Raw genomic sequence first — 25,767 nt, 5'->3', positions numbered from 1 at the left:
GCGCCGCGTCGCCCACGGCCCCGCCCCGCCCCGCATTGCGTCCGCGCCCGCCGCCGGGGCGTGGTCTGTCGGGCGGGCGGCGGAAGGGGCGGGGCAACATCGGCGGAAGTGAGAGGAAGGCGCTCGAGGCACCTCCCGGCCGCAAGCTGGGCGGGAGCGGGCGCGGGGATGCTCGCTGCAGCGGGACGGCCTCCGTCCAGACTGCGGCCTCAAGGACCCCGTGTGCGTCTTGATTCCGGACCCCCGCGCTTTGAAGTAATTTGCTTGTATTTCAAGCGGAAATCGTAGGTGCGTGTGATTTAGGGTGGCCCCGTGTAGTCAATCTGATTTGAAACCCGGGTTTTAGGTTGAGTTGTGAACCGGGGGATAGCCCCCTCTCACCGCCCGAAGGCTCCTGAAATTTCCTATTTATAACTGGCGAGTACTGCTAAACAATAACTGTGGACATAGACGCTCCTACAGGTATCACTTACTGCAGGTTTCGGAGGAGACAAGATCCTGAAGTGAGTTGGCATAACCTTGGCCCGGGGATGGGCCTTATCGCCGAGGGAGGGGAGGCACTCGTCCCCACCTAAGGTGTGGACATTCTTCACTCCCTGATAACGCAGCCCTTTCTTCAGCGGTTCAAGCAGATGGACAACGCCTGTTTGCCCTGAGACTCATGTTCTGGTGCAGGTAAAGCGGCCAGATCATGTCCCAGCCAAGATGACTCCCCGGTACCCCAACTTGTGATTCCTCTTTCCCTGGATATCGTCCACCAGCAGAGCCTGGTGGACAATGGGCTGCTTCCCATCCTGGATCAGGGCCAGCTGCCTGAGGACCGCATCCACAGAGGTTTCCCCCCCCCTACCCCCCGCGTTGCTATTGCTGGCTAGCAACTCCGAAAAACGCCATTTTGGGTTCTAGTTCTGAGCTGAGGGCTGGGGAAGAATAAGGGCAGCTCAAGGCAGCTGTGAAACTATTAGAGGGGTCTGTGGAAGCCATGGAGCTGTAAATGTGAAAGATTGAAGAAGCAAAAACCCACAAACTCATAAGTTGTAGGAAGGAGGACCCTTTCTAGGGCCTGAAAGTGGGCTCTTGTCTAACACTGGGAATTGAATTGTCGGAGGAAAGACACGTGCTTACAAAGCAAGAGGCTTTATATAGGAGGGTAGGGGAACCCAGGAGGACTGTTCTGCTACTGGCTTGCAGTGTCAGGTTTTATGGTGATGGGATTAGTTTTTGCATTAGTTTTTGGCCAGTCACTCTGACTCAGGGTCCTTCCTGGGTTGAAGAATTGAAGAAAGACTTAAGTCCTTGAAACCTAGACATAGAGTAGTGAAACTATCAAATATTTAGAATAAAGAGAAAAATCTAGGGTTTTTCAGATTCCAGAGATAGAAATCAAATTACCAAAAGAACACTAAGACTGGCAGCTGACTTCCTCTTAGTTCACTCGCTCTGTCCTGTCGGACTCTGACCCCGTGGACTGTAGCACTCCAGGCCTCCCTGTCCATCACCAACTCCCAGAGCTTGCTCTAACTCATGTCCATCAAGTCAGTGATGCCATCCAACCATTTCATCCTCTGTCATCCCCTTCTCCCGCCTTCAACCTTTTCCAGCATCAGGGTCTTTTTCAATGAGTCAGTTCTTCCCATTGGGTGGCCAAAGTATTGGTGCTTCAGCATCAGTCCTTCTAATGAATATACAGGACTGATTTCCTTTAGGATAGACTGGTTGGATCTCCTTGCAGTCCAAGAGACTCTCAAGAGTCTTCTCCAACACCATAGTTAAAAAACATCAATTCTTTGGTGCTCAGCTTTCTTTATGATCCAGCTCTCTGTGACTACCTCTTACCAGTAACAGATCCCATAAGACAACAAAGTAGTATTTTCAGTGCTGATAGAAAGTAATATCCTTCAATTTTATAGCCAGAGAAATGGTCATTTACAGGCAAAGTGAAAAGGCAAATGGTGGAAGGGGAGAAAGATTTACATATCATATATATAAGGGATTGCTATGCTGAACGTGTAAAGAACCCCGACAACCCAGCAACACCACCACCCAACAACTCTGTTTAAAAATGGGCAAAGGATTTAAATAGACATTTCCCCCCCAAAAACATGCAAATGACCAATAACCACATGAAAAGATGCTCAGCCTCATTGATTAAAGTGCAGTGAAAGTGTTGAGTTGCTCAGTTGTGTCTGACTCTTTGTGACCCTGTGGACTGTAGCCTGCCAGGCTCCTCTGTCCATGGGATTCTCCAGGCAGGAATACTGGAGTGGATTGCCATTCCCTTCTCCAGGGAATCTTCCCAACCCAGAGATTGGACACCAGGTCTCCTGCATTGCAGGCAGATTCTTTACAATCTGAGCCACGAGGAAATGCAAGTCAAAAGTAAAATGAGAACACATCACCCCCATTAGGATGGCTACTACAAAACAAGAACAACCACAAAGCAGAAAATAACAAGTATTGAGGATATGGAGAAATTGGGAACTCATCTGTTGCTGGTAGGAATATAGAATGGTGTGACTGCTGTGGAAAATTACGGCAGTTTCCCCCCTTCCCCTCCCCCCCCTGCAAATTAACCATAGCATTATCACATGATCCAGCAATTCTATTTCTGGTATATTTCATTCCAAAAGGAATGAAAGCAGGAACTCCCACAGGTATTTGTACATCCATGTTTACTGCAGCATTATTCCCAGCTGTCAAAAGGAAGCAATACAAGTGTCCATTTGTCAGATAATGGATAAGCATAATGTGATGTGTATATACAGTGGAATACTGTTCAGCCTTAAGAAGGAAGGAAATCTTGTCACAGTTTACAACATGGATGAATCTTAAAGACAGTAAAATAAGGCAGTCATAAAAGACAAAAACAGTTATGAGGGTTAATCCATATGTAAGTTACAGTCATCCATTCATATCCAGGGCTTCCCTAGTGGCTCAGTGGTAAAGCATCTGCGGGCAATGCAGGGGACACAAGATGAGACTTTGATCTCTGGGTCGGGAAAATCTGGAGAAGAAAATGGCAAGCTACTCCAGTATTCTTGCCTGGAAAATCCCATGGACAGAGGAGCCTGGAGAGTTACAGTCCACCAGGTCACAAAGTTGGATGTGATTGAGTAAATAAGCATTGACTTCATATCCAAGGGTCCTCTGCATCTGAGGATTCAACCAACCATGGACTATAGTACTGTAAGATTTACAACTGACATATCCACATATAAGTGGACATGTGCAATTCACAGCTGTTGTTGGAGGGTCAACTGTACTGTACAACTACACTTCTAAGAAGTGTGCAGAGTAATCAGATTTGTAGAGACAGAGGGTAGAATGATGGTTACCAGGTGGATGTGAGAGGGCAGGTGAGCAGAGGGGCTGGGAGCTGTTTCAGGTAACAGAGCCCTCATCTGTGGCTGGAGGCCCACTTTCTTGGTTCACTGTCCTGTGGGTTCACCATGGCTGGTGAGTCCTGGGCCTGCATTGTCCCTCCTGCTTCCTGTCTGCTCTCCCCTCCCCTCCCCTCCCCTCCACGCTCGGGCATGGCCTTCCATAATCCATCTGCAGTTAGTTCCTTCCTTTATTCACTCTGCATCAGGCTCTGTCCTGAGCCTGGGGAAGAGACAACCTTTTGGCCCACGTGCATCTTTTGTTCTTTCTGGTATTCTGTTCACCTCTATCCTGGTGCTGGAGGAAACCTGAGAAAAGTTGGACTGTGAAGAAAGCTGAGCGCTGAAGAATTGATCCTTTTGAACTGTGGTGTTGGAGAAGACTCTTGAGAGTCCCTTGGACTGCAAGGAGATCCAACCAGTCCATTCTGAAGGAGATCAGCCCTGGGATTTCTTTGGAAGGAATGATGCTAAAGATGAAACTCCAGTACTTTGGCCACCTCCTGCGAAGAGTTGACTCATTGGAAAAGACTTTGGTGCTGGGAGGGATTGAGGGCAGGAGGAGAAGAGGACGACTGAGGATGAGATGGCTGGATGGCATCATTGATTCAATGAACGTGAACCTAAGTGAACTCCGGGAGTTGGTGATGGACAGGGAGGCCTGGCATGCTGCAATTCATGGGGTTGCAAAGAGTCAGACACGACTGAGCAACTGAACTGAACTGAGAAAATCAGATACATCTGTGCAAACCATTACAGTATTTAGTAAGTCTCCTGGGGGAGGTCCTTTGAGGCTATGCAAATATCCTGCTTCTCTGAAGTTTCTCCCACTAATTGGAGCATCTATCAGTGGACCTTGGCTGCACCAGGCCGTTTTCTTTGCTGCATAGTTGACTAATGATCTGTTTGTTGACTAATGAGATGCAGCCAAGAAGGGAGTTCAGAGGTTTAGCTGTCAAGGTGGGATGACAGAGTCCTGACTCTGATGACTGCAGGAGTTTCTGGTTTGGTTAAATCTGTGTTTAGACATCTGGAATCTGTCCCCAGAAAGTGTCCTGGCCACTGGTTCTAGGATCAGTCCAAGAACGTGTTACTGATCGCATTTAAATTGGGAAAGCCTGGGCTTTGGCTGCTGTCACTGGGAACACTGATTGACTCCCCACCAGAAAAGAGCAGGTTTTTAGGAAAAATTACACAGCTATACAGTCTCCATGGCTGTGATCTCTCTGTGAATGCTTTGATTGAGAACTGACAAGTTTCTGCTAAACAAAGGCAGACTGGACACACCATTCCAGGCAGGAGAGCGGCACATGCCAAGCTCTTGAGAGTATGTGTGTGGGGTCAGCATTTGAGATTGCCCTGGAGGTCATGAAACCTACGTTAAACCCCCATGTAATACACTCAGGGCCTCTCCTCTGTAGGATTAGAGTTTCCCCAGTCTGCTGATGCCAAAAGCTCAGCTTCTCTGTATACTAGTGCCAAATGGGATCTCAGACAGAGTTTTGGATGAAGTAGAAAAGAAGGGCTTTATTGCTTTGCCAAGCAAAGAGGGCCACACCAGACTCCTGCCCTCAAAACCATATGTCCCAACTTGGAGAAGATAGAGAGAGGTCTTATGGCAGTTTTTCAAAGAGGGCATGATCAGCTTGTGGACTGTCTTCTGATGGATCAGCCTTCAAGTCCAGATGGTCTGGGATTTATGTGAGCAGCATACCATGGTTAATTGTTAACTTCTCCCACCTGGAGTGGGTTTCAGTAGCTGCTGCTGCTGCTGCTAAGTCGCTTCAGTCATGTCCGACTCTATGCGACCCCATAGATGGCAGCCCACCAGGCTCCCCCGTCCCTGGGATTCTCCAGGCAAGAACACTGGAGTGGGTTCAGTAGCTGCAGAATAGCTCAAGGATGCTGTTACATGTTATCTGTTCATGGGGAAATAGGACCTTGCCTCAAGGCTGCTCTTGACTGCTTCTGCCTGGTCTCTGCATCCCCTCCCTTCCCTAATGAACAACTGCTTGAGTCTGCCCCTTGGAACTCAGGGAAGGGCATGAAAGCTGAATGAAGGCTCCTTGATTACAGGAATAATCAAAGGGGTGGGCGACACAAAGGCCTTGTGCCAAGGAGCCTCGCATTCAATTATAAACTTTCTGAAGGCGGGACTAGGTTTCTTTTGCTTCCAAGTGAGCCCAGCACATAGCAGGCACAGAAGAGGCACTGAATCATATTGACTGAATATTTGAAAGACAAGTAACCTGGAATTAGTGGTGTCCACGGAGACAAAGGTTCTATCCTTGGGTGGGGAAGATCCAATGGAGGAAAGTATGGTAACCCTCTCTAGTATTCTTGCCTGGGAAATCCCATGGACAGAGCCTGGCGGGATATAGTCCTTGGGGTCGCAAAGTCAGTCAGACATGGCTGAAGTGACTGAGCATGCACGCATGTGTTCCTGTTTTCTCAGACTTCTAACTCTGGTATAGCACAGACTGCTATATACAGCAGTGACAGTCTTAGTGTTATTAGAGTAGTTAAAGCTTATTTATATTATGACATGAAGAAACGTGCAGACCAGCCTAGGGATGGAACCATGAAACACTAGGAAGGATAGACTGACTTGGGCAGAGTGGGAAAAAGATGGGTTGTGGTGTCAGTGATTGTGGATTACAACCCCAGCTTCCTCACTTTTGCTGAGTAATACTGTGGGACTTCTCTTAAGTTCTCTGAGACTCAGGTTTCTTCTGTCTCTCATGGTGGGAGGGTTAGATGACATTTTATATACATAGGTGTATGGACAGGTATAAATGTATATGTAAAAATATGTAATATGTACTTGTATGTATACATGAACTTATATCCTGTGTGTAAATAATCTAGTGTGAATATTATCTAAGTTTGTCTTCTGTGTTTATAGTTCCTGGCATACGGTCATTTTATCAGTCAGGAGCCACTTTAAATATATCGAGAGAAAACATAATACAAGGACACATGTAAACAGGTGTTAGAGTCGAACGGCCACAGGAACTGAGGTCCCACAGAGCAAGCACTTGCAGGAAGAGCTCCCTCCCTGAGGCAGGGGCACACAGAGAAGAGGGGCAGGGTGTTAGGGTCCAGAAGCTTGAAGGAAAGGCCCGGGCTGCCCAGGGAGGGGCACCGGCCAGCAGTGCTGGCTCTGCAGGAGGACTCAAGGAGTTGGTTCTGGGAGCACGAGAACGTTCACAACAGCCAGAACAGCACAAGATTGGTACCAAGGGCTGCCACGCTGCTGGCTGGGGTCTGGGGACACTGGCAGGACCAGCATCACAATGCTGTGTGTATGTGTGTGTGCGTGTGTGTGGTGGGGAACTGGAACAGAAGTAACAGCTTAGCAACTAACAAAATCACTGAACTTAATCGGGTGCATTCATGATGGTAAGCGCTACTGGAACTCCATGGTGCAATAGAGCACAACTGATTTATCCACTTCTGTGGTGTGGCACGTTCAAGCTACTTCCAGATTTGCATGATTTGAAATGATTGATGCTGCAATGAAAATTCCTTCAATTCTGTCTGGATTGAAAAATGTCATTGGGGAGAGCTTATATGATATTCTATAAATCATAGAGTTATTTATGAACACCATTTCTCCCAAGACTGAATGTCTAAATATATGTAAATCCAGACATCATAAGCAAAGTATCAACATAAGCAAAGCAACAACATAAGCAAAGTATCTGCTCCCATTTCATCCTCTTAGAAAGAAAGCTCACCCACAGGAGGACCAGTGCCTGGGAGAGGGCGCGGGACAGCGCAGGCTCGGCTGAGGTTTGGTCCTGATGCTGTTGAGGACATAACCCACCCAACTACATGTTACCTGGAGATTCTGCAAATTAACTGCCTTCATCACTGGACACAACCACAGACTGCAAGTTGACGGTTACCGTGCTAGCACCTGTGTTCATTTCCCTAGGAGCTGCTAAATGTTTAACTAAGGTATGTCTGCACAGAGACTCCTACCTTGCTCCTTCAACAAGTCAGTCATTTTTGAAATGTTCTGTGATTTTCTGGGTATTTCTGTTGGTTTTTCTGGTAAAGATCATGCTTGGTGTGCAAAGAAGATAAAGTGTTTTGGAAAAGCGAGAGTGCCATCTTGTGGAGCATCCGCGCTGCAGTGCTTTTAATTTAAAGAAGCTGGGGAGTTCTCCCTGCAGCTCATCTGGACCCACGTTCTGTAGGCAGGGGATGGACTGGTGTCTGTCTGCTCCACCTTCTGAGGACAAGAGGTTTCCCTTACACACACAGCTGACCCCTCATCTACCCTGGGTTGCCTTCGTCTCCTGTCTCCTCTTCACGTCAAACCGTGACTTTGCTGTCTGCTGTGTACCTCCTCAGAAGAGCTGGGAAATTTCTTTAAAAATCCACATAACCATTACAATTCAGTGGGAAATACCTTTGGCTTAGGAGTATTTACATTTAAAAGTATTTACATTAAAAAAAAAAAAAACCACATATAAAACAAAATGGGGCTGAAGGTGGCGCGATGGTAAAGAACCCTCCTGCCAGGAGACCTAAGAGTCACAGCCTCCATCCCTAGGTTGGGAAGATCCCCTGAAGGAGGAAATAGCAGCCCACCCCAGTATTCCTGCCTGGAGAATCCCATGGACAGAGGAGCCTGGTGGGCTACAGTCCACGGGGTCGCAAAGAATCAGACTCGACTTGGTGACTGACCAACCAATCAACAACATAAAATGCACCTCAGTAATTTTCTTAATCTTTATAAATACTTTATAGTTTCCAGGTGGAATACTGAACTTTACACATTACTTTGAAGACAACTAATTTACAGCTTATTTGAAATAAAACATACAAGAAGTCCGAGACATAGGGGACAGGTAGAAAACCTGAAATGCTGTCACTTAATCTACCTCCAGAAGCTTTGGGGCTCGCAGGTTGATCTGACCTTGAGTCAGTTTAGACACTGCATGACCAGGTTGTCCATCTTACCAAAGTCAAAGCCTTTAATCCTAGGCCTTTTGACAGATGCCAACGTCTCTTTTTGTTAAAGAATACTTTTTTCTTTTTACGAAGTTCTGCAATGAAATCTTACTAAGAAATGACTGAATCAGAAAGCAATACAAGGCATCTTTATATTACAAACAAAATCAGTGAAGACTTGGGAGGATAAACATCTAGCATTCTAAGAAATGCCCGATTGTGATTGCTCAGAGCAACAGAATTCCCACACTCTCCTTTTTTCTATTAAAGATCTTTTCCTGCTTGTTTCCAGACTTCTTTCACTCCTTTAATGCTTTCTTTCTTCACACATTTCCAGTATTCTTGTATGCCGAGATGCTGTGGCACCTGTCAACCAAAATGAAAACTCAGGGTCAGTGTCTGCAACCTTTAGCCCCGTCATCCATGTACTTGTGGTGCCTATTCCCCACCCACCTCCAGAAAGGCCTGCAAGTGATGACACAGAAAGTGCCTGCAGCACAGGTGAAAGCCAAAGGGAAAAGGTGAGATGTGCAGTGAGGCAAGGGTGGCCTCAGGGGAACCACAGAATGGAGTTTCCTCCCCAAGAAGGGAACAAAGACTGGTGACTTTCATATGTTGGTTTTAAAATGAAATCATTTCATAATGTTTTCTTTTCACAATACTTCATAGTGTTTCTGTTTTTCTGGTGAACTTCACTTAGCTACGTGGAATAAAAACGATAAACCTAACCTTGGCTAAAATTAAAAAAGAAAGAAACAGAGGTTACCATATACTTAATGAGAAGCCTTAGGAAGAAACAACTCACACAAGTACTTTGTGGTTACTATTTATGTCAGTTAAATGAGAAAGCAAAGGTGAGAAAACACTTGGCTTCTTGTGCCCACAGAGCGCAGCACTGCTGGAGACCCACTACTGGAAGCGGCAGTTGGTTTCAGATTATATTTATGGCCTTTTCTGCTCACTGACTTGAAGCTCTTCTCTTCAGTATGTTTTTGAGAAATGGCAAAGAGGCCCCGGGGTATGTTACAAGTTAATTGGAAAGGCTGGTTTAATTTCTACGAGTATGATTATTAACTATGAGGTGCTGCCTGTAAATCACTAGTAGAAATCATATCTGTTTATTTTCTATAAATAATGTTTGTAGCAGGAAGATCAATATGCTCTTCTCAGTTGTAAACGAACAGCACTGTTGATGTGAGTTCACCACGGCCTCTCCTGTTCTCACTCCTGCCTCCTCTGGACTAAATTCCTACTCACCCCCTGGACCCTTGTCTTCAACTTGCCGACGTTTCAATGTGCTTTCACAAGTGTTTCTGGCAGATGCAAATCTAAACAAAATTCTAAGTTTGATCTGTCCCTCAGTTATAGACTAATATGTGAATCTGAGTGAATCATGTTAATAGTGAACATTTACTTCAAGTGTTTCAGTCACTACATTAAGTATCCTAATAATTCTCTCCAGTAGATTGTATTCGTTCCTTGTTGTACAGATGAGGAATCTGAGGGTCAGAAAAATTATGTAGCTTTGCAAGATCTGATAGTTAATACATGATAGGGCTACAGCTTGGGTCTTGGTATCTAACTACAACATCCAAATTAAAATTTGGAATCGTGGTTCCTGATTCAGATTTTTTTTAAAAAGAAAACAAAAATGGTGGATCCCATCTGTAGGAGATACTTTTGTTGTAATTACTTATAATTTTGTTGTAATTGCTTATAATCTCTTTAAAAATGTTGAAAACTCCATTTAAGACTATATATTAGATCAAATTCTAGGTTTAGTTCCATTCACTTAACTACATATAAACATATAAGCTACATATACATTTAAAGACTCAAAATCTGTTACCCATAAACCTCGATGCATCCTGTTTTTTAACACCCCAAGAAACTCTTCATGACTCAGACACTCATCACCATCTAAATCAAAGATCTTGAAGACGGTGTCCAGAATATTGTTGGATAGCTCCTGTCCTGTTGCTACTTTGACTGCTCTCTTGAACTCCGCTGAAGGGAAAAAATATAAAAACTCATCAACCACATAAAATAGTCTAAGTCTAAATTTTTATTATTTGAGAAGTAAAAACAACTCTATATATTTATCATTTGGGAAGAAAAACAACACAAATACTCATTAAGAATGTGTTCAAATAATAAATCTGGCTGAGAAACGTCAGCAGGCTATTTTAATCTAATCAGTGTTTTGAATATACATTTAAATGTTTCCTCCTTCTCAGGGAGAAAAATAAGAAAGTAAAAGCAAAATTAATTGTTAATAAATTGTTTGGCAAATGGTTGTAAATCTAGAATAACCACACTGGATTAACTGAAAGGCCAATCAATTATTTTTCTGGTAAGTGGTCCCTGGACTGATACCAATCAGTTAAAGAACAGGGTGACAGTATTCATAGATAGTAAAAATTCAGTGACTCACATAACTTACCTAGTCTGACAGGACGATGAGCTAAACTAAACATCTGCATGGCAATAGTGAAGTCTTCCAAGTGGGTTGCAAAATGACAAAATGACTTGAACTCTTCTAAACTAATGTTCTAAAAGAACAACAAAGTGAGTTTTTACTACAACTTTGTAAATTTATTCAACAATGTTATGACTATAACTATGAGTCCTCTTTTATACAATGAAGTCTATGAATGTAGTCTATCGAAGTCTGGGATGGACCCAACTGAGCACAAATGTGTGGACTTTATAGAGATTAGGAGGATCCCTCAGATTAAGTGCAGGGCCCTGGATGTGCCTGTTCAGAGTGAACACAGTGTGAACACGAGTGCAAGGCTGGGGGCGTGTGTCACAGGCCCGCTGTCTCCCCTCAAAGCCCTGAGTGAATTAAACACTCTGCACATCTATGTTCATCAGGCACTTGTGGATTTCTCGTGTTCCTGCTGTCTCTGCTCCGGTGTCTGAGGGGCTGCCAGGTGACCTGATGCTGAGGAGCAATTCTCAGTAGGTCTTCTGAGCTTCTCACGTCTCGTAGACAGAGGCCCAGCTACTATTCTACTCCAGGGTCTTTCCAGGATATCTGCACAGTGAACAGCTTGGAGTAGACATAGTTGTCTCCCTCAGAGTAGGGACGACCGCACCTACTGTACCTCATGAAGGATTTGGGCTCCTCGGCTGTGGTGCAAACCTACCTCATGGGCCCTGGGGGACAGAGGTGGTGCCTGGGCAGCCTCCACATTACAGACAATAACCTTCTCTGGCTCTGAGCTGGCAGGTTTGGGTCTTCTGTTGGCACCCAGGAAGTGACACAAGCTAACTTGCAGAGACAAAATCTTGGCCCCATTAGTAATTAACACACTGCTATCTGAGATCCCATTTTCTACATTAAATACGGTAGAATGTCAGACCCTTCTGCGGTCTTGATTTTTAAAGACCTCATTGTATAAATTAAAGAAATTGGTCTATTATTGTGATGCCAGTAATTCCTCCATTTTGCTAATTTTTCCTTTTGATTTTGATAATCTGGGGGGGGAGTGAGGACAGCAACAGATTTCTATATTTTATGCAGTAATTTAATCAATTTCAACAGAAGGCTTTTGGGTTTTACTTAGTACGTAGACCCACTCTCAGAGATTGTTTCCAAGTTTTCTTCCATACTTACTCAGTTTTCTCTTTAACTTTAGTTCTTTGATCCACCTCAAGTTTATTTCTGAGTCATGAGGGAGGCAGAGGTCACCTTCATTTTCTCCCTCAGATACCCAGTGAATTACCTCAGTTCTATTTATTAAGTTTTTTTATGCCACTAATTTATAATCTGAGTTTACACATACTAAATTTCTGTATTTGTATCTATCTCTGATTTTATTTTCTGTTCAACTGATTTGTCAAATTCATTGTCAGTCACACTGTTTTAGTTCTGATGTTTGGTGCTGTATTTTAATCTCAGCTTTCTTTTTTAAAAAGACTTAATTCTTTTTAAGAGCAGTTTTGGGTTCACAGCAAAATTATAGGGAAGGTGCAGAGGCTTCCCTGTCCCTTGGAACCCCAGCAGTATCACAGACTTGTGGCTTGTCTGGCTCCCTCCCAAGAAGCTGAGACTGTTTTATGGATGTCGGTTGGTGGTCACGGTACCTGGTACTCCTCTGAGCCCTGTGCACTCAGGACCACACAGCTCTGCCTCCCTTCAGTTAGCTAGGGCCTTCAGGCCATCAGTCCAGCCACTAGCTCAGTGTGACATATCCAGGCCTAAACATTTATTTGCTGGAACGTGGTCCACTCCTTTCTTTTCTGGATGGTTTCTAGCAGATGGTGGTGCTCCTTGGGGGCAGAGCCTTGGAGAGTCTGGTCCCCAAGCAAGGATGTGGGCAGTTCTACCCCCAGCCCACCATGGATGAGCAGCATGACTGAGAAGGTTGCTCTCCTGTGTCGGCTGTGGGGTGTCCAGGGCTGATGTGTTGGTGTAGCAAATCAAGGCCGTGCAGACTGACCTGACACTACACTTAGGGGTTATTGAAGGGACCACTGCCATGTTTGTAATACTAAGAGGTTCTGTTCAAAAGCAGGGGATGTCTCTACTGTTAGATGAGTTATTTCTTCTATCCAAGGTTTAAAGTTTTTTCTATATATTTCTTGTTAAATATATTTCTAATTGTTATGTATCTCTATTGTAATTATAAATGAAACCTTCATTGTATTTCATTATATTTTCCCTCATCAGAGATAGCTTTAAAAAAATTATATAGAAACACATCCCCATGTCAAAAAAAATTTTTTTTGGAACAATAAAGTAAAAAAAAAAAAAAAATCAGGGGGCCTGGGATTGATCCCTAGTCTGGGAACTAAGTTCCACATGCCGAAATTAAAGATTCCATATGCGGCGACTAAGACCTGGCACAGCCAAATAAATAAATAAAAATAAATATTAAAAAAAATCACTTGAAATCTTACCACTGTTCATTAATCATTACTAGCAGTTTGGCAATCATCATTTCATGCATCATATAATTACATAACAGAGTCACTCAGTCTTGATTAATTTGGAAGCTACTTTACTGAATTCTATCAATGTCTAACTTATCATTTCATCTTCATCACAAGCATTATAAAAAGCCACACCAACCTCTCCTGCTGATAGCTTCTCTCTCACATTTTTCCAGTAAACATCTTTATTTTCAGTGTTAGTGAAAAAAAGAAGCCACTCTGCAAAGTCTTCTTTTCTCATGAAACTCAAACCTTTTGAGAACTGAAGGAACTCCATTTCTTGGACTTCCGCCTGTAAGTTTTCCATAAACCTAAATGTTGGAATACGAGATGGACGTCAGGACTTGTGGTTTCACCTTAGTGCTGTAACTAAGCGTGCACTCAGGAGCATGGGCACCCTGAGCAGTATCCCTTGAGTTTCAATATACTGCAGGTCTCCAACCGTTTGTCCATCAGATCACACTTAGCAAACTGTCAAATTCAGTGTTGGAACCCAGGTTTGTCTAAATCAGATACTTTTTCAAAATATAATACTGTGTCTTTAAATAAGAATATTAATATCTATACTAATACCATAATTAGCTACCACAACAGTGTCTCTTGGTATCATCTTCCTTGTCTTTCCTGGAGACGTACAAGCTGTATGTCTTTATGAAACAGTATCCTTCATCTGATAGGCTGTAAGGAGGAGACTGAGACAAAGGGCAGAAAAGGCAACATCTTTCTAAAGATGTTCTATAGAAGCATCACAGGCCTATAGAAACAAAACTAAAAGCTCCACACTCACATGAAGAGCTTCTTGTGGAATTTCTAGGATTAATTTGGGCAGGTAAAAAATTATGTTTATATTACACACACACATATATAAAACATGTATGGGAGCTATTTTCTGTTATTACTTTACAACTTATGAAAAATTTTAAAGATTACTGAATTCTAACTCGGTACACCCATAATTTTAACTGTAGGGTACCCTACTCCATCCAACAGACAAGTTCCGGAAAAACTGCATTTAAAGCATTCTCTGTTCATTGCATCTTTTTTAAAAACTGCATAATGGTGTGACAAATTTCACAGGGCCCACTACTTACAGAAACTCTAATTCAAAAAGTTTAAAGAATTCTAAGTGAAATTATTCCCTTTAAACAATCACCAAGCCCAACGATTTTATCTCCTGTGTCTTGTCTCTCACAGGATCCCTCCTTTGCTGTTACCCCTTGTCCTGCGAGAGTAAGCCCATCTGACCAGCACCTTCCACGGTCCCCTTCAGGGCCTCCCTCATGGGCGTAACTCAAGCCCCAGGCCTCAGGGCCTCCGCCCTCACCTCTACCCTTCCCTTTTATTTCTACCAGACCCAGCCTCTCTGATTCCTGCACAAGGCACATGTTCTCATGCCTCTGTGTCCTTCCTTGCTATTCTCTGTCCCTTGGTCGCTCCCTGCGCAAACCATTTCTATCTGGTTAACTGATATATTCTGAACATAGTAACTTTAGTTTACACTTCATAGGTTCTGCTCTCAGAGATACTACAGAGACTCACACACAGTATCTGGTCTTATGGTATGCAGTTCTGGGACATAAATACATGTATTCAGTTGTTTCTTTACTTCTTAGCTATAAAATTCCCCCAAATGAACATATATATATTTTTTGCATTTACCTTCGAAATTCTTTATAATGAAGTTTCCTTTCTCCTCTTTTTCCAAAGAAACGTATCTGAAGTGTTGTGTTAATTTCAGGTTCTTGCACCGTTTGTTCCTATAAAAAAATGATAGAATAATTTGAAGTAAATTATAACCAAGAACAGAAATGGATCCTGGAGCCTGGACAATTCCTAGGACAATACCTACAAAAGATTTCTATAACAACAACTACAACAAAGTGCATAAAATAGATGAAACCCTTCTGTCCATCACTCTACATAACACTGTTCTGTATCACCTGTGCTCAAGAGGAGGCGAACACCCATGGCCAAACACTGAGAGGACTCAGGAGGTCTCCACAGAGAACAAACTCTGGATCAGGCCAACAAGAGAGCTTACAGCAGTAAGATTAGTTATTTCAAAACGTGCCCCCGAGGCACTTTCTAATGAAGCAGGACTGAGAGAATTAAAGCAGGGAAGTCTGGAACCTTTTGCAGGATGCTAGAAATCTGAAAAACACTAGCTTTTCCTAATTACAAGGTCCCCAGGTGAGGAGTCCATTCAAGACAGTGAGAAGCAGGTTCAGAGACTTCCTCCTTCACAATGTCAATAAAACAAACAAAAAAAATCAGAACGGCTGAAAAGATGATCAGCAGCAACTAAACAACAAAGGGGGTATACATTTAAATCAAATTATCTGAAAAAGATCAGCTAGAGAAAGGCAGGCTGGATTCAGGTGTTCCCCACTCCTGTCCCCACCGCCCAGAATCAGTGGCAGGCAGGTGACTGTTGTGTGGGAGTGGGAGAACTCGTCAGAACTTGGGCTGTAGAGGGGCAGGCAGCTGGCGTGGGGGCTGAGGCAGAGGATGGGCCAGCTCCCACGACTTTATATCTTCGGGCACCATTCAGCTGAGGGATAGTCAGGACCCAGAGAAAAAAATGTGCTTGGAGAGTGAATGGGGCTGTGGCCTAGGGCTTTAAATGGGAACCCAGGAGAGCGACTGCACTGAGTCCTCCAGTGAGTGCTACAGGACAGGGGTCACAAACCCACACCTGCAGCTCAGAGCCAGAAAGGTAACTGGGATCAGACAGGGAGGGCACAAGGACAAGTTCACCAATGCTCCGCCCGGCAGAGAGTCAGCCAGGTAAGCACTGGGCCTGTCTCCCAGGCCAGGATGCACCGTCCCCATGGCAGAGACCACACAATGCAGGCCGCTAGGTGCTCTTGGCTCCCAGGGTTGGCCCAGGGGAAGTGGCAGCAGGTGCTGAGAAGAGCCTGAAGCGGGGACATAGACCAGGGTCACTGGAGGGGGGTTCTGCCCTGCACACATAGTCTGGGTGAATCTTCTGAGCTCTGGATCATGTGTATATGGCAAATCTATTTAAAATACTTAGAAAAATTTTCACAACTATCTGGGAATCCTTATTTGAAAAAATGGGATGGAGAAGCTACTCTAACAACATCTGCTTGGAAATACTCAATTTATTTGCAAATACCTGGCATTCCGTTTCATCGGTTATTGCTGTCTTCAAGTCATCCTGTTTACTTATGATCTTCTGCAGCTAGGAAGAGGGCAAACAGGAATTCAGGTGCAGGTCTACCAGATTTTTAAAAACAACCTAAAAGACAGATGCTAAGTTTCTATTATAAAATGTAAACTAGTTATTTGTTAAATAATAAATTATTTTTGCCTTATGACTCCTAATAGTTTTTTCCCCTTAGATCATACAAGAATCAAAGATGAAAATGGATATGCAAGTATTAATATTATTACGTTTATTACGATTTGGATCATCTTTTCTCCTAAGAAAGCTGGCTCACTTAATTCAGTCTAAAAGCGTCACATTAAGGTATAAAAACATCATGATTATCCTCATCTCCATGAGAATTTTTATTCTCTTCTCTTTCTATCTCCTCTATCTTTTCTCTATCTCCTCTCTTCTTTTTCTATCTCTGATGCTTCATGGACACATTTCAAGTACCCAGCTCTTAAAAAAGCTATTCATATCCTATAAATGTTCTCCCCTTGTCTCTTAATGCATTTATAAAGCATTAAAACAATTTAAAGGCCTACATCTTTCTACTAATTATGAAACTATCAATAGTACCTTAAGACTGAATACATTAAAAAAAAACCTACCTACCTTTCCGAATCATTTGTACCAATTCTCACATGGAAAGCAAATTAAAAAAAAAAAAGAATTAAAAAAAAAATTAAACGTAGACAAAATCTCATACTATGGATCCAAATCAATTAGGAGACAAACCTTTGCCCATTTTTTCCTAGGCTATTTCTTTGTTAGTATTGAAAAATACTGCCACTAAATTGCAAATTATCTCAAATGCAGCTGCTTCTATGAGATTTGTTTTAGGCATATGGTGTATCTCTAGTTCTCTAAAGCCTTCAAACTTTTCAACATTCTCCCCTCCTCCCCCTCCCCCCACTTATTTCAGGGAATAAAGCTGAAAAACTTTCATTTTATCCTTTATTTTTAAATTGACAACTGACACACTGCCAAGTTCAATACCCAAACATTTCTTGCTTTGTTTCCCACACCTCCTAAGGTCTTCATTATGGCTTTCCTGATAGCTCAGTTGGTGAAGAATCCATCTGCAAGGCAGGAGACCCTGGTTCGATTTCTGGGTTGGGAAGATCCCCTGGAAAAGGGATAGGCTACCCACTCCAGTATTCTTGGGCTTCCCTTGTGGCTCAGCTGGTAAAGAATCCTCCTGCAATGTGGGAGACCTGGGTTCGATCCTGGGTTGGGAACATCCCCTGGAGAAGGGAAAGGCTACCCACTCCAGTTTTCTGGCCTGAAGTATCCCATGGACTATATAATCTATGGGGTCACAAAGAGTCAGACACAACGGAACAACGTTCACTTCCACTTTTTCATGGAGAATTTCAGACACAGCAGAGACTCCTGTAACAACCCAACATACATGCGTTATGTAGCCTTCACAGTTAGCTGCATCCAGCCACTCCTGGTTCAGCTGCACTTCTACCCAGTCCCTGCCCCACCTACCCCACCCCTTGCCCTACCCCACATCCTGAAGATAATCTCTTAGGCGTTTTCCCAGAAGCTTCTGGTTTCAGTTTTCATGCTTACATGTGTATCTCAAATACATTTTTGTGTACGGTGTGAGGGAGGGGTTGTGGCTAATGTTTTCCATGTATATATCCTATCCATTTGTTCTACTGTCATCTGTTGAAAAGACTTTGCTTTTCCCATTAACTGCTCTGGTGTCTCTACTGAAAATCAAGTGATCATGTAAGTGTGAACTCTATGCTCCATTATCAACCTGTCCATTCTTTGGGCAATGTCATAGTGTTGGTGTCACTGTTGCTCTGAAGTATCTTAAAGTCAAGCGGAGAGAGTCATTGGATTTGTTTTTGATGTGGGTCATGACCAGAGGACTAGGTGCTGCTCAAACGACTGTTCTAAGTGCTGGAACACAGTGGTCATGGACAGAGAGTGTCCCTGCTCTCACTGAGCTTAAGTTCTAATGGGCTAGAGGTAACCAACAAGCTAACGAACAAACAGGAGAATTTCAGACAGTGTCAAGTGCTGTGACCAGAAAAATCGGAGATACTGGGCAGGGGCTTCTATTAAGACTGGCTCCTTCTGGAGAGTTCTCTATGAGGACAGGGCATCTGGGTGGAGCTCTGAGTAACTAGCTATGAAAGGAATGGGGCAAGGCCCTCTAGGCAGAGGAAGAAGAGTTTCTGGTAGAAACAGCGGTGCTTTGTTAGACCAAAAAAAAGTGTTTTTTCTTAACATTAGTGGTGAAAAAAAGCCAGGAGGACACATTCAAACACACATTCTGAAAGTCTAAGAAAATACAGCCAAAATGACCAACTTCATACTGATCCATATTTTCAATTTCAGGCTGAAAACGAAGAAAAGTGTAACACATAGGTCAATTTAACTTATTTTTGCTTTCAGGACGGATCATGAGAATTTAAATTCTGGAGTAAGAATACTATTCCAGAATCAAGAAGAGTGAATTCTACTGAAGGTCTTTGCATTTAATAATATCTTGAGCAGGAATATGTAGCATTCTAAAATGATAACCTCACTGCATTAAAAGCACAGCCCTTCCCACCAGTGTGGGAGAAATGTGAAGTCAGAGGACCACCTAAGGAAAAATTCACACTAGTAAACAGACTTGTCATCAACCTATTGTTTAAAGAAATTGCACTAAAATCCTGGCACTCATCCCAATAAGCAGATGCACCATCTATCAAGGCAAAAGACTAAATTGGTTTACTATTACCGGCTTTGATCACTGGTGGTGGTGTTTGTTACTATCTGACAGAGTGGATACTGGCTATACTGGCTTATACACAGAGTGGCTATTTTACTCACTCTTGGGATGAAGCTGTGAACAATACACCAACCAACACAGCCAGGAGATCAGGATGGTAATAAGACAGGGGTGTACCACATCACACAAAAGTCATAAACTAAGAATTTTATATTTTGGGACATTTTCACAAGACTTTATACAAATCTATTACTTTCCATCTGCTGTTCCAAGTCAGTCTGTTATATTTATGTTTAGGGTATTAAAGTAATTTTCATTACTTTTCTAGCACTTATGGTGGGAAGAGCAACAGGTAAAATTCACTGGAGAAACATTCAGATAAGTTGGAAGAAGGAACAAACACACAAAATCCTGCCTTTTAAACTCTGCTTTTCTGACCTGGAAAGAGTTGTTGTTTCTTTTAATGAAATTTCAAGCAGAAGATGCTATATACCTAGGCTTCCTAATATAATGATCATGGAAATTCAAATAGTTAATGTAAACATAGTTTTTTTCTCCTCTACCCTGTTTAAGTCAACAAACTATCATGCTCCATGGGTTATCAAGTTTAGTGTTTTATTCCTGAGATCAGCACAAAGAACCTTTTACGGGCTTAGAAGGCTGAGCTTTATAAACTGAAAAAAAAAAAAAAAAAAAAAATCAGTGATGTATTCTAACATAATTCTTTTTCTTGTTTTCTTAATTCATGGAAATGCTAAGAATTTCCCAAACATATAAGAAAAAAATGCAGTGTTCAGAAAGTGGTTCTGTACATTTAGAGTGTTCAAGTATTATGTTAAAAAAAAAGTACTTGAAAAGCTTTAAGATGAGTGTCCTCAAGATGAGATATGGTGATACAAGCAACTGGATGCTTCAAACAGGTGCAGACGGGATCCCTCAGGAAATCCCTGTAAGAAGAGCCCATCCACAGGCTTTGCAAATTTACTAAAACAATTGATTTTATGTATAAGAAACTCTCAAAAATTAGAAACAAAGGATATAGCAAGAAAGATCTTAAGCAGGGAATGCATTGATAAATCAGTTGGGATCCTGTAAAAATTAGATTTACAACTATTTAACATTTTTAGAAACCATGTGGGAGAGGGTGTACAGTAGGTGAATAAAGTGAATGCCAAGACCATGTGAGTGAGCAGGCAGTGAAGCCACAGGTGAATGGCCCTGTCTTTCAGTTGAACATGCAGCCAGTGTCAGTAGCTGCTCAGTTATTTTAAAAAGTCTATTAACCTGGGCAATCATTTGAAAAAATAAGGATACCAACATAACAGATACTTAAGTAAGTAACATCCATTTTAGAACCAAAAAAAGTAGATAAGTAAAAAATTGTTGTTACATCCCACCAAAATAAAGAAAAATAAAACCTTAAGCCTCATGAAGAATATGGGGGAAAATGAAAAAACCACAATAGGTATAAATTGGTGCAAATTTTACTTATCTACATCCATTTTAGAACCTTTTCTTCAGAGTGAAGCCAATGACTGAAATTGTTATTATTCTTGTATATAAAAGATAATTTATCATCTGCAGTTTTTAGTTTCATTTTCATTAAAGCGCAGCAAAAATACGAAGAAAAACAGGTGAAATTAATATCTCAAGAATTATGACTTTATCACGTATTCCATATAAAAATAAAGGTACTTTACATTCCTTTCTCTTTTCTTCAAAATCCAGTGTGTATTTTACACTACAAGACATTCAGGTAATATAGTCATAGGAAATACTGGCACACCTTGTTTTATTGTGCTTTGTTGATTTTGTGTCTTTTTACAAATTGAAGATTTGTGGCAACCCTGCATTGTCAGATGATAGTTAGCATTTATTAGCAATAAAATATGTTTAAATTAAGGTATGTGCTTTTTTTTTTGAGATATAATGCTATTCCACACTTAACAGACCACAGTGTAACTTCCACCTTCCCTAAAAAACTGAAACATTTGTGTGACTTGCTTTATTTTACTGAGATGATCTGGCCCACAACCCACAATTTCTCCAAAATCTACAATTTCTCCAGGGTGTACCTGTACTTGATCTGTATTTAGGTTTCATATAAAAGCAAATAAAAAGTAAATAAAGGTAAAAATTAAAAAGTAGAGTCACATACTCAAGCTGTTTCAAACATAGTTGAGAATCTGCCAATACCTGAAGTGAATGTCAGTTTTTCAATGTAAGTTTTAAATGAACTAAAACTTAGAAACTCAGGTTTCTTAGTCACAGTTATTATTTCAAGGGTTTAACAGTCCCATGTGCTACTGGCTACTTAACTGAATGTAAGTTAAGTATAGACTCCCACTTTTATATATAACTTCAACAAGCTTTGTTCTCTCTCTTCCTAGGACACTGGAGACTGGAAGAAAAGCACAGATGAGAGAGCTGAGGCATTTTCTCCATAAAGTGCTCCTCTAGATGAACACCGAGCTCTGCCTGGCACACTCCCCACTGTTTACGTGCACTGACGCACTTCTGAACGTTACTGCCAACTTCCTTGGAATGGAGTGAGATTTACTGCTGCCATGTAACAGAGTTATGTATTAAGAAACATCATTTAAGCATATTTTTAGCTTTTCAATTATGAGCCTGCACAAATTCCTAGAAAATTCGCATCAATTTATACCTATTGTGGCTTTTTCATTTTCCCTCATATTCTTCATGAATGTTTAAGGTTTTATTTTTCTTACTGTTTTCTGGTGAGATGTAACAACAATTTTTTACTTATCTATGAAGCCCTTTCTGTTGTATTATCATTTGCTGAAATCAAAAAAATAAAACTCTACAAAATGCAGGCGCTTCAGCTCATTTCCTCTTCCAGAATCTTATCCCCTGTTCTGTAACTGTTTCCTTAAGGGTGTATTACAGAAATTTTAGTATTTTTGAATGTATATAGAATTTTTTGACACTTCATATGTTGGCAATGGATACAATTTTCATCTTAATAGAAATGTAGAATTACCACGCAAGCCTTCAGGTGTTTTATGATAAACCAAAAATAACTAGAACCTACTTACCTTAAAAAATTCCTTTTTCTCAACCATCTCATCACCATCTGCATCCAGCATTTTAAATGCAACATGAAACCCAGAATGGGGTTCTGCAAGTGAAAAACGAATCATCACATAAACGTTGATGTATGTGCTGCTAAAGTGAGCATGTCATTACATACATGTTGGTGGAATGCAAGTATCTGAAGATCTACAGGTCCTCAAACTTGAAACAAGCCACCAGAAACAACACAAGTAAGCACCTAAAGGAAACAACAATCCCTTCTCAGGATGGATGACAATTCTCAAAGGCTGGTACGTGTCCATGGTGCGCTACTGTGCTGTTAAGTGTTCTGCACTTCAAAAGCAAAATCCAATTGAGAACTTCATTTATTTCTTCAGCTCTGCTAGAGGCTTTCCTATGTTCTTATATACCTTGGCTATTTTCACACTGATTGACATTTGTGCCTTTTCTCGGTATTATTGTTTGCGACCCTGTGGACTATAGCCCGCCAGGCTCCTCTGTCCATGGGATTCTAAAGGCAAGTATACTGGAGTGGGTTGCCATTTCCTCCTCCAGGGAATCTTCCTAAGCCAGGATCGAACCCACATCTTGATTACTACTCTTTATTTCCCTTTCTCAGAGGAGGGTTTTGCAAGAACTATTTTGAAATAACTTTAGACTTACAGAAATACTGCAAAGCTGGTCCAGGGAGCTCTAAGGGGCCCTTCACCCAGCTTCCTCTAAAGTTAGCATCTTATGTAACCACAGGATATTTGTGAAAACTAAGAAATTCATGCTGGTGTAGCATTTTTAAACTAAACTACAGACTTTATTTGGACTTCATGTTTTTTCTATTCTAGGATCAAACACAAGAAAGCCTGTTGCATTTAGCTGCTACGTCCCCTTATCTCCTCTGAGCTCAGAAAGTTTCCTAATATTTCCTTGATTTTCATGACCTTGGCAGTTAGAGAGTTACTGGTCAGGGATTCTGCAGAATGTCAGAGGAGGCATGTTTCATATTCCTACAAGGCGGCTGCATCTGACTCTGAGACAGCAGTGGGCGGATAACCTCACAGCAGTGCCGCCTTGCAGGCACAGGAACTGCGGCACCAGCGACATCCTTAATGATAGAAAAGTGAATCCAAACCTCCCGCACCAGGAGAGAGGATTCATATGATCGATAAGCAAAACTGGAGCACTTACTGGTGAGAATCGTGAGCAGGAAGAGATACTCAGTGTAGGAGATCAGCCCTGAAAGGGAGAAAACACCATCATCAGATAATCAGCTTTAGATGGTTTAGAAGTAACCAAACACATGCTTCTTGGAGCCTCCACCCGATCAAAACACACACACATTTTTACTTTAAACTACCTCTTTCCTACAGCGGAAAGTTTTCTTAAGAGTCAAAGATAGTGAAGTGAAGTCGCATAGTCATGTCCAGCTCTTTGCGACCCCATGGACTGTAGCCCACCAGGCTCTTCCCTCCATGGGATTCTCCAGGCAAGAATACTGGAGTGGGTTGCCATTTCCTTCTCCAGGGGATCTTCCCAACCCAGGGATCGAACCCAGGTCTCTTGCACTGCAGGCAGACGCTTTAATCTCTGCGCCACCGAGGTTTATTAGGTCACTGTTACTAGGAATGAGGGGAATGGTCGCTGACCAACAGGTAAATATCTCCACTGGAGGTTTCATCTGCATGTCACTTTGTGTAACTTCTACTTTTACTATTAATAGCATTTCAAGTGAAGCAAATTCACAAATTCAGGAGAATGCCAGAGATTTCAATACACCAGAAGTCAAACTATGTTTTTAAAATGAAGAAACTAATCTCTATAGCCGTAACTTCATTTTCACCTATAGGCCTTCCCTCACCATTTTTCCCCTTCAGTTTCAGCTTAACTGTTGAAGAAACCTGGTCCTTTGTCCTGTAAGGTTTAAGTATCTAGAAGACTTTGTGAACTGCATCTTTTTGGTGTCATTCCACATGTTCCTCTAAGGTCTGTATTCTCGACAAACTGGTATTCAGATCCAGAACTGAGCTGAGATTCAAGTTTGGCAGAAATTCTTTGGCAGAATTCTATACTGTGCTGTGTACTTTCACCAGAAGGCCAGAAGGCAAATGTTTACAGGAAATACTAAAAGCCACCAAGAGACGCAGACAGTAAGTTATACAGGGTTTAAACAAAAGGTGAAGTCGTTTCCAGAGTTGAGATGATGGCAGAGTCACAGAGGAAGTAGTTCTAATCGTGGCCTTTGAACAACGGGTAGACCTGCATGCCAGGGTGGGGGAAGCAGAGGCATGTGCATAGGGGAGATGCAGCTGAAGTGAGCCAGGAGAAGCGAGGGCTTGTCTGCAAGCGTGTGCCTGCCGAAGAGACCCCAGGAAGTGCAGTGGCGGCCGGGTGGCTTGGAGATGAGGAAGGGAGTGAGTTGAGGGTGACAGTGCAGCACATCCTGCTGTGAAGGGGGACTGTCCCCAAGGGCTCCAGAGAGCACAGCTGACGCGGGGTGAGAGCCGTGCAGAGCAAGGTGGCTGAGGGTCTGGCCACTCAGGTGGTCCACTGCTTCAGCTCGTAGGCAACTTCAGGTACATATTTTAAATGCTCTCAATGACTTACAGGTTTTTTTATATCACCAACTTTTCTGATGTTTTTATTCTGAAGCAGGTGTACTTCCCTTTAATAAAAAAGCCCACAGTAAGTCTCTAGGTATTTTTCCCTAAAAACATTCAGTGTTTACATGAATGGAGAATAAATTAAGTGTGTTTTGTCATATCTCATACCTGAGAGAAATGCTCTAATCTTAGTTGAAGGATCAAAGTATTCCATCCCTTGGCAGCCTCAAAAAAAGTGAAGTGTTTTTTTTTTTTTTTTCTTTCTGATTTTCAAAGGAACACAGCAATGTGAAAAAACCACCAGACTGATGGACTGAGCTGGGCTTGGTGCCAAAGGGGAACCTTAGCTTTCTTTTCTCGAGACACAGGTATGTGTCCTGTGTGTGGTGGGGAGGGGGCTTTTCGAAAAAGAAACTTCCAGAGTCTTTCTTTGAAATACTGACTTAAATAAAATGCTTGAATAAACACAGTTGAGACAGTGTAAAAATAGCAGCCTACACTCTCAAGACAGATTATAGACAACACAGCTCTCCAACAGCATTCTAGGCAGCTGCCTCTGAAAATGCTTTTAAGGAAAACTGACACTTCTGAATATTTATAGGAGAAACAGTTTAATATATGTTTGTTATACTGAATGGTAAAATAAATGCTGTTAAATGGCAATGTTTCAAAACTGCATGTCAAATAGAAATTTTAAATAATTTACATTAAAAAATTTATTAAAGAATCTTTAAGAGCCACTAGTCTCAAGAGGTGATTAAGTTCTATTAGTTACCATGCTTCTCTACAAACATTTTAAATTTGGAATCATTGAAAAATACGACCTGCTACTGAAAGCAATTTTGAGAACTCTTCCCCAAAGAGAAATTACTCCGTGAATCACAGGAACATATTCGTATCTTACAATATATCTTATAA

General features: G+C 42.1%; 1 protein-coding gene and 1 long non-coding RNA gene across 2 annotated transcripts in view; one reads left to right on the top strand and one right to left on the bottom strand.

Annotated features, from left to right (window-relative positions):
- The first annotated feature begins 125 nt into the window (after positions 1 to 125).
- Positions 126 to 22,034, top strand: LOC105611671 (uncharacterized). Its single transcript, XR_009595261.1, has 4 exons — positions 126 to 288; positions 7,108 to 7,343; positions 9,232 to 16,779; positions 21,589 to 22,034. It is a non-coding gene; the product is annotated as an uncharacterized LOC105611671 (long non-coding RNA).
- MICU2 (mitochondrial calcium uptake 2) overlaps positions 8,110 to 25,767 on the bottom strand; it is a 51,934-nt gene continuing 34,276 nt past the window's right edge. The window contains exons 5-12 of the mRNA XM_015098183.3: positions 23,438 to 23,485; positions 22,258 to 22,340; positions 16,426 to 16,491; positions 14,946 to 15,043; positions 13,426 to 13,597; positions 10,789 to 10,897; positions 10,195 to 10,352; positions 8,110 to 8,711 (exon numbers count right to left, since the gene is read on the bottom strand). Of these exons, the coding sequence (XP_014953669.2) occupies positions 8,610 to 8,711; positions 10,195 to 10,352; positions 10,789 to 10,897; positions 13,426 to 13,597; positions 14,946 to 15,043; positions 16,426 to 16,491; positions 22,258 to 22,340; positions 23,438 to 23,485 (836 nt within the window). The 3' untranslated portion in view covers positions 8,110 to 8,609. The remainder of the gene's footprint in view (positions 8,712 to 10,194; positions 10,353 to 10,788; positions 10,898 to 13,425; positions 13,598 to 14,945; positions 15,044 to 16,425; positions 16,492 to 22,257; positions 22,341 to 23,437; positions 23,486 to 25,767) is intronic.

Source organism: Ovis aries, chromosome 10, assembly GCF_016772045.2.
Source record: "Ovis aries strain OAR_USU_Benz2616 breed Rambouillet chromosome 10, ARS-UI_Ramb_v3.0, whole genome shotgun sequence".
Taxonomy (NCBI): domain Eukaryota; kingdom Metazoa; phylum Chordata; class Mammalia; order Artiodactyla; family Bovidae; genus Ovis; species Ovis aries.
The sequence above is the reverse complement of the archived record's forward strand: the minus strand, read 5'-3'. Positions and strand labels throughout refer to the sequence as shown.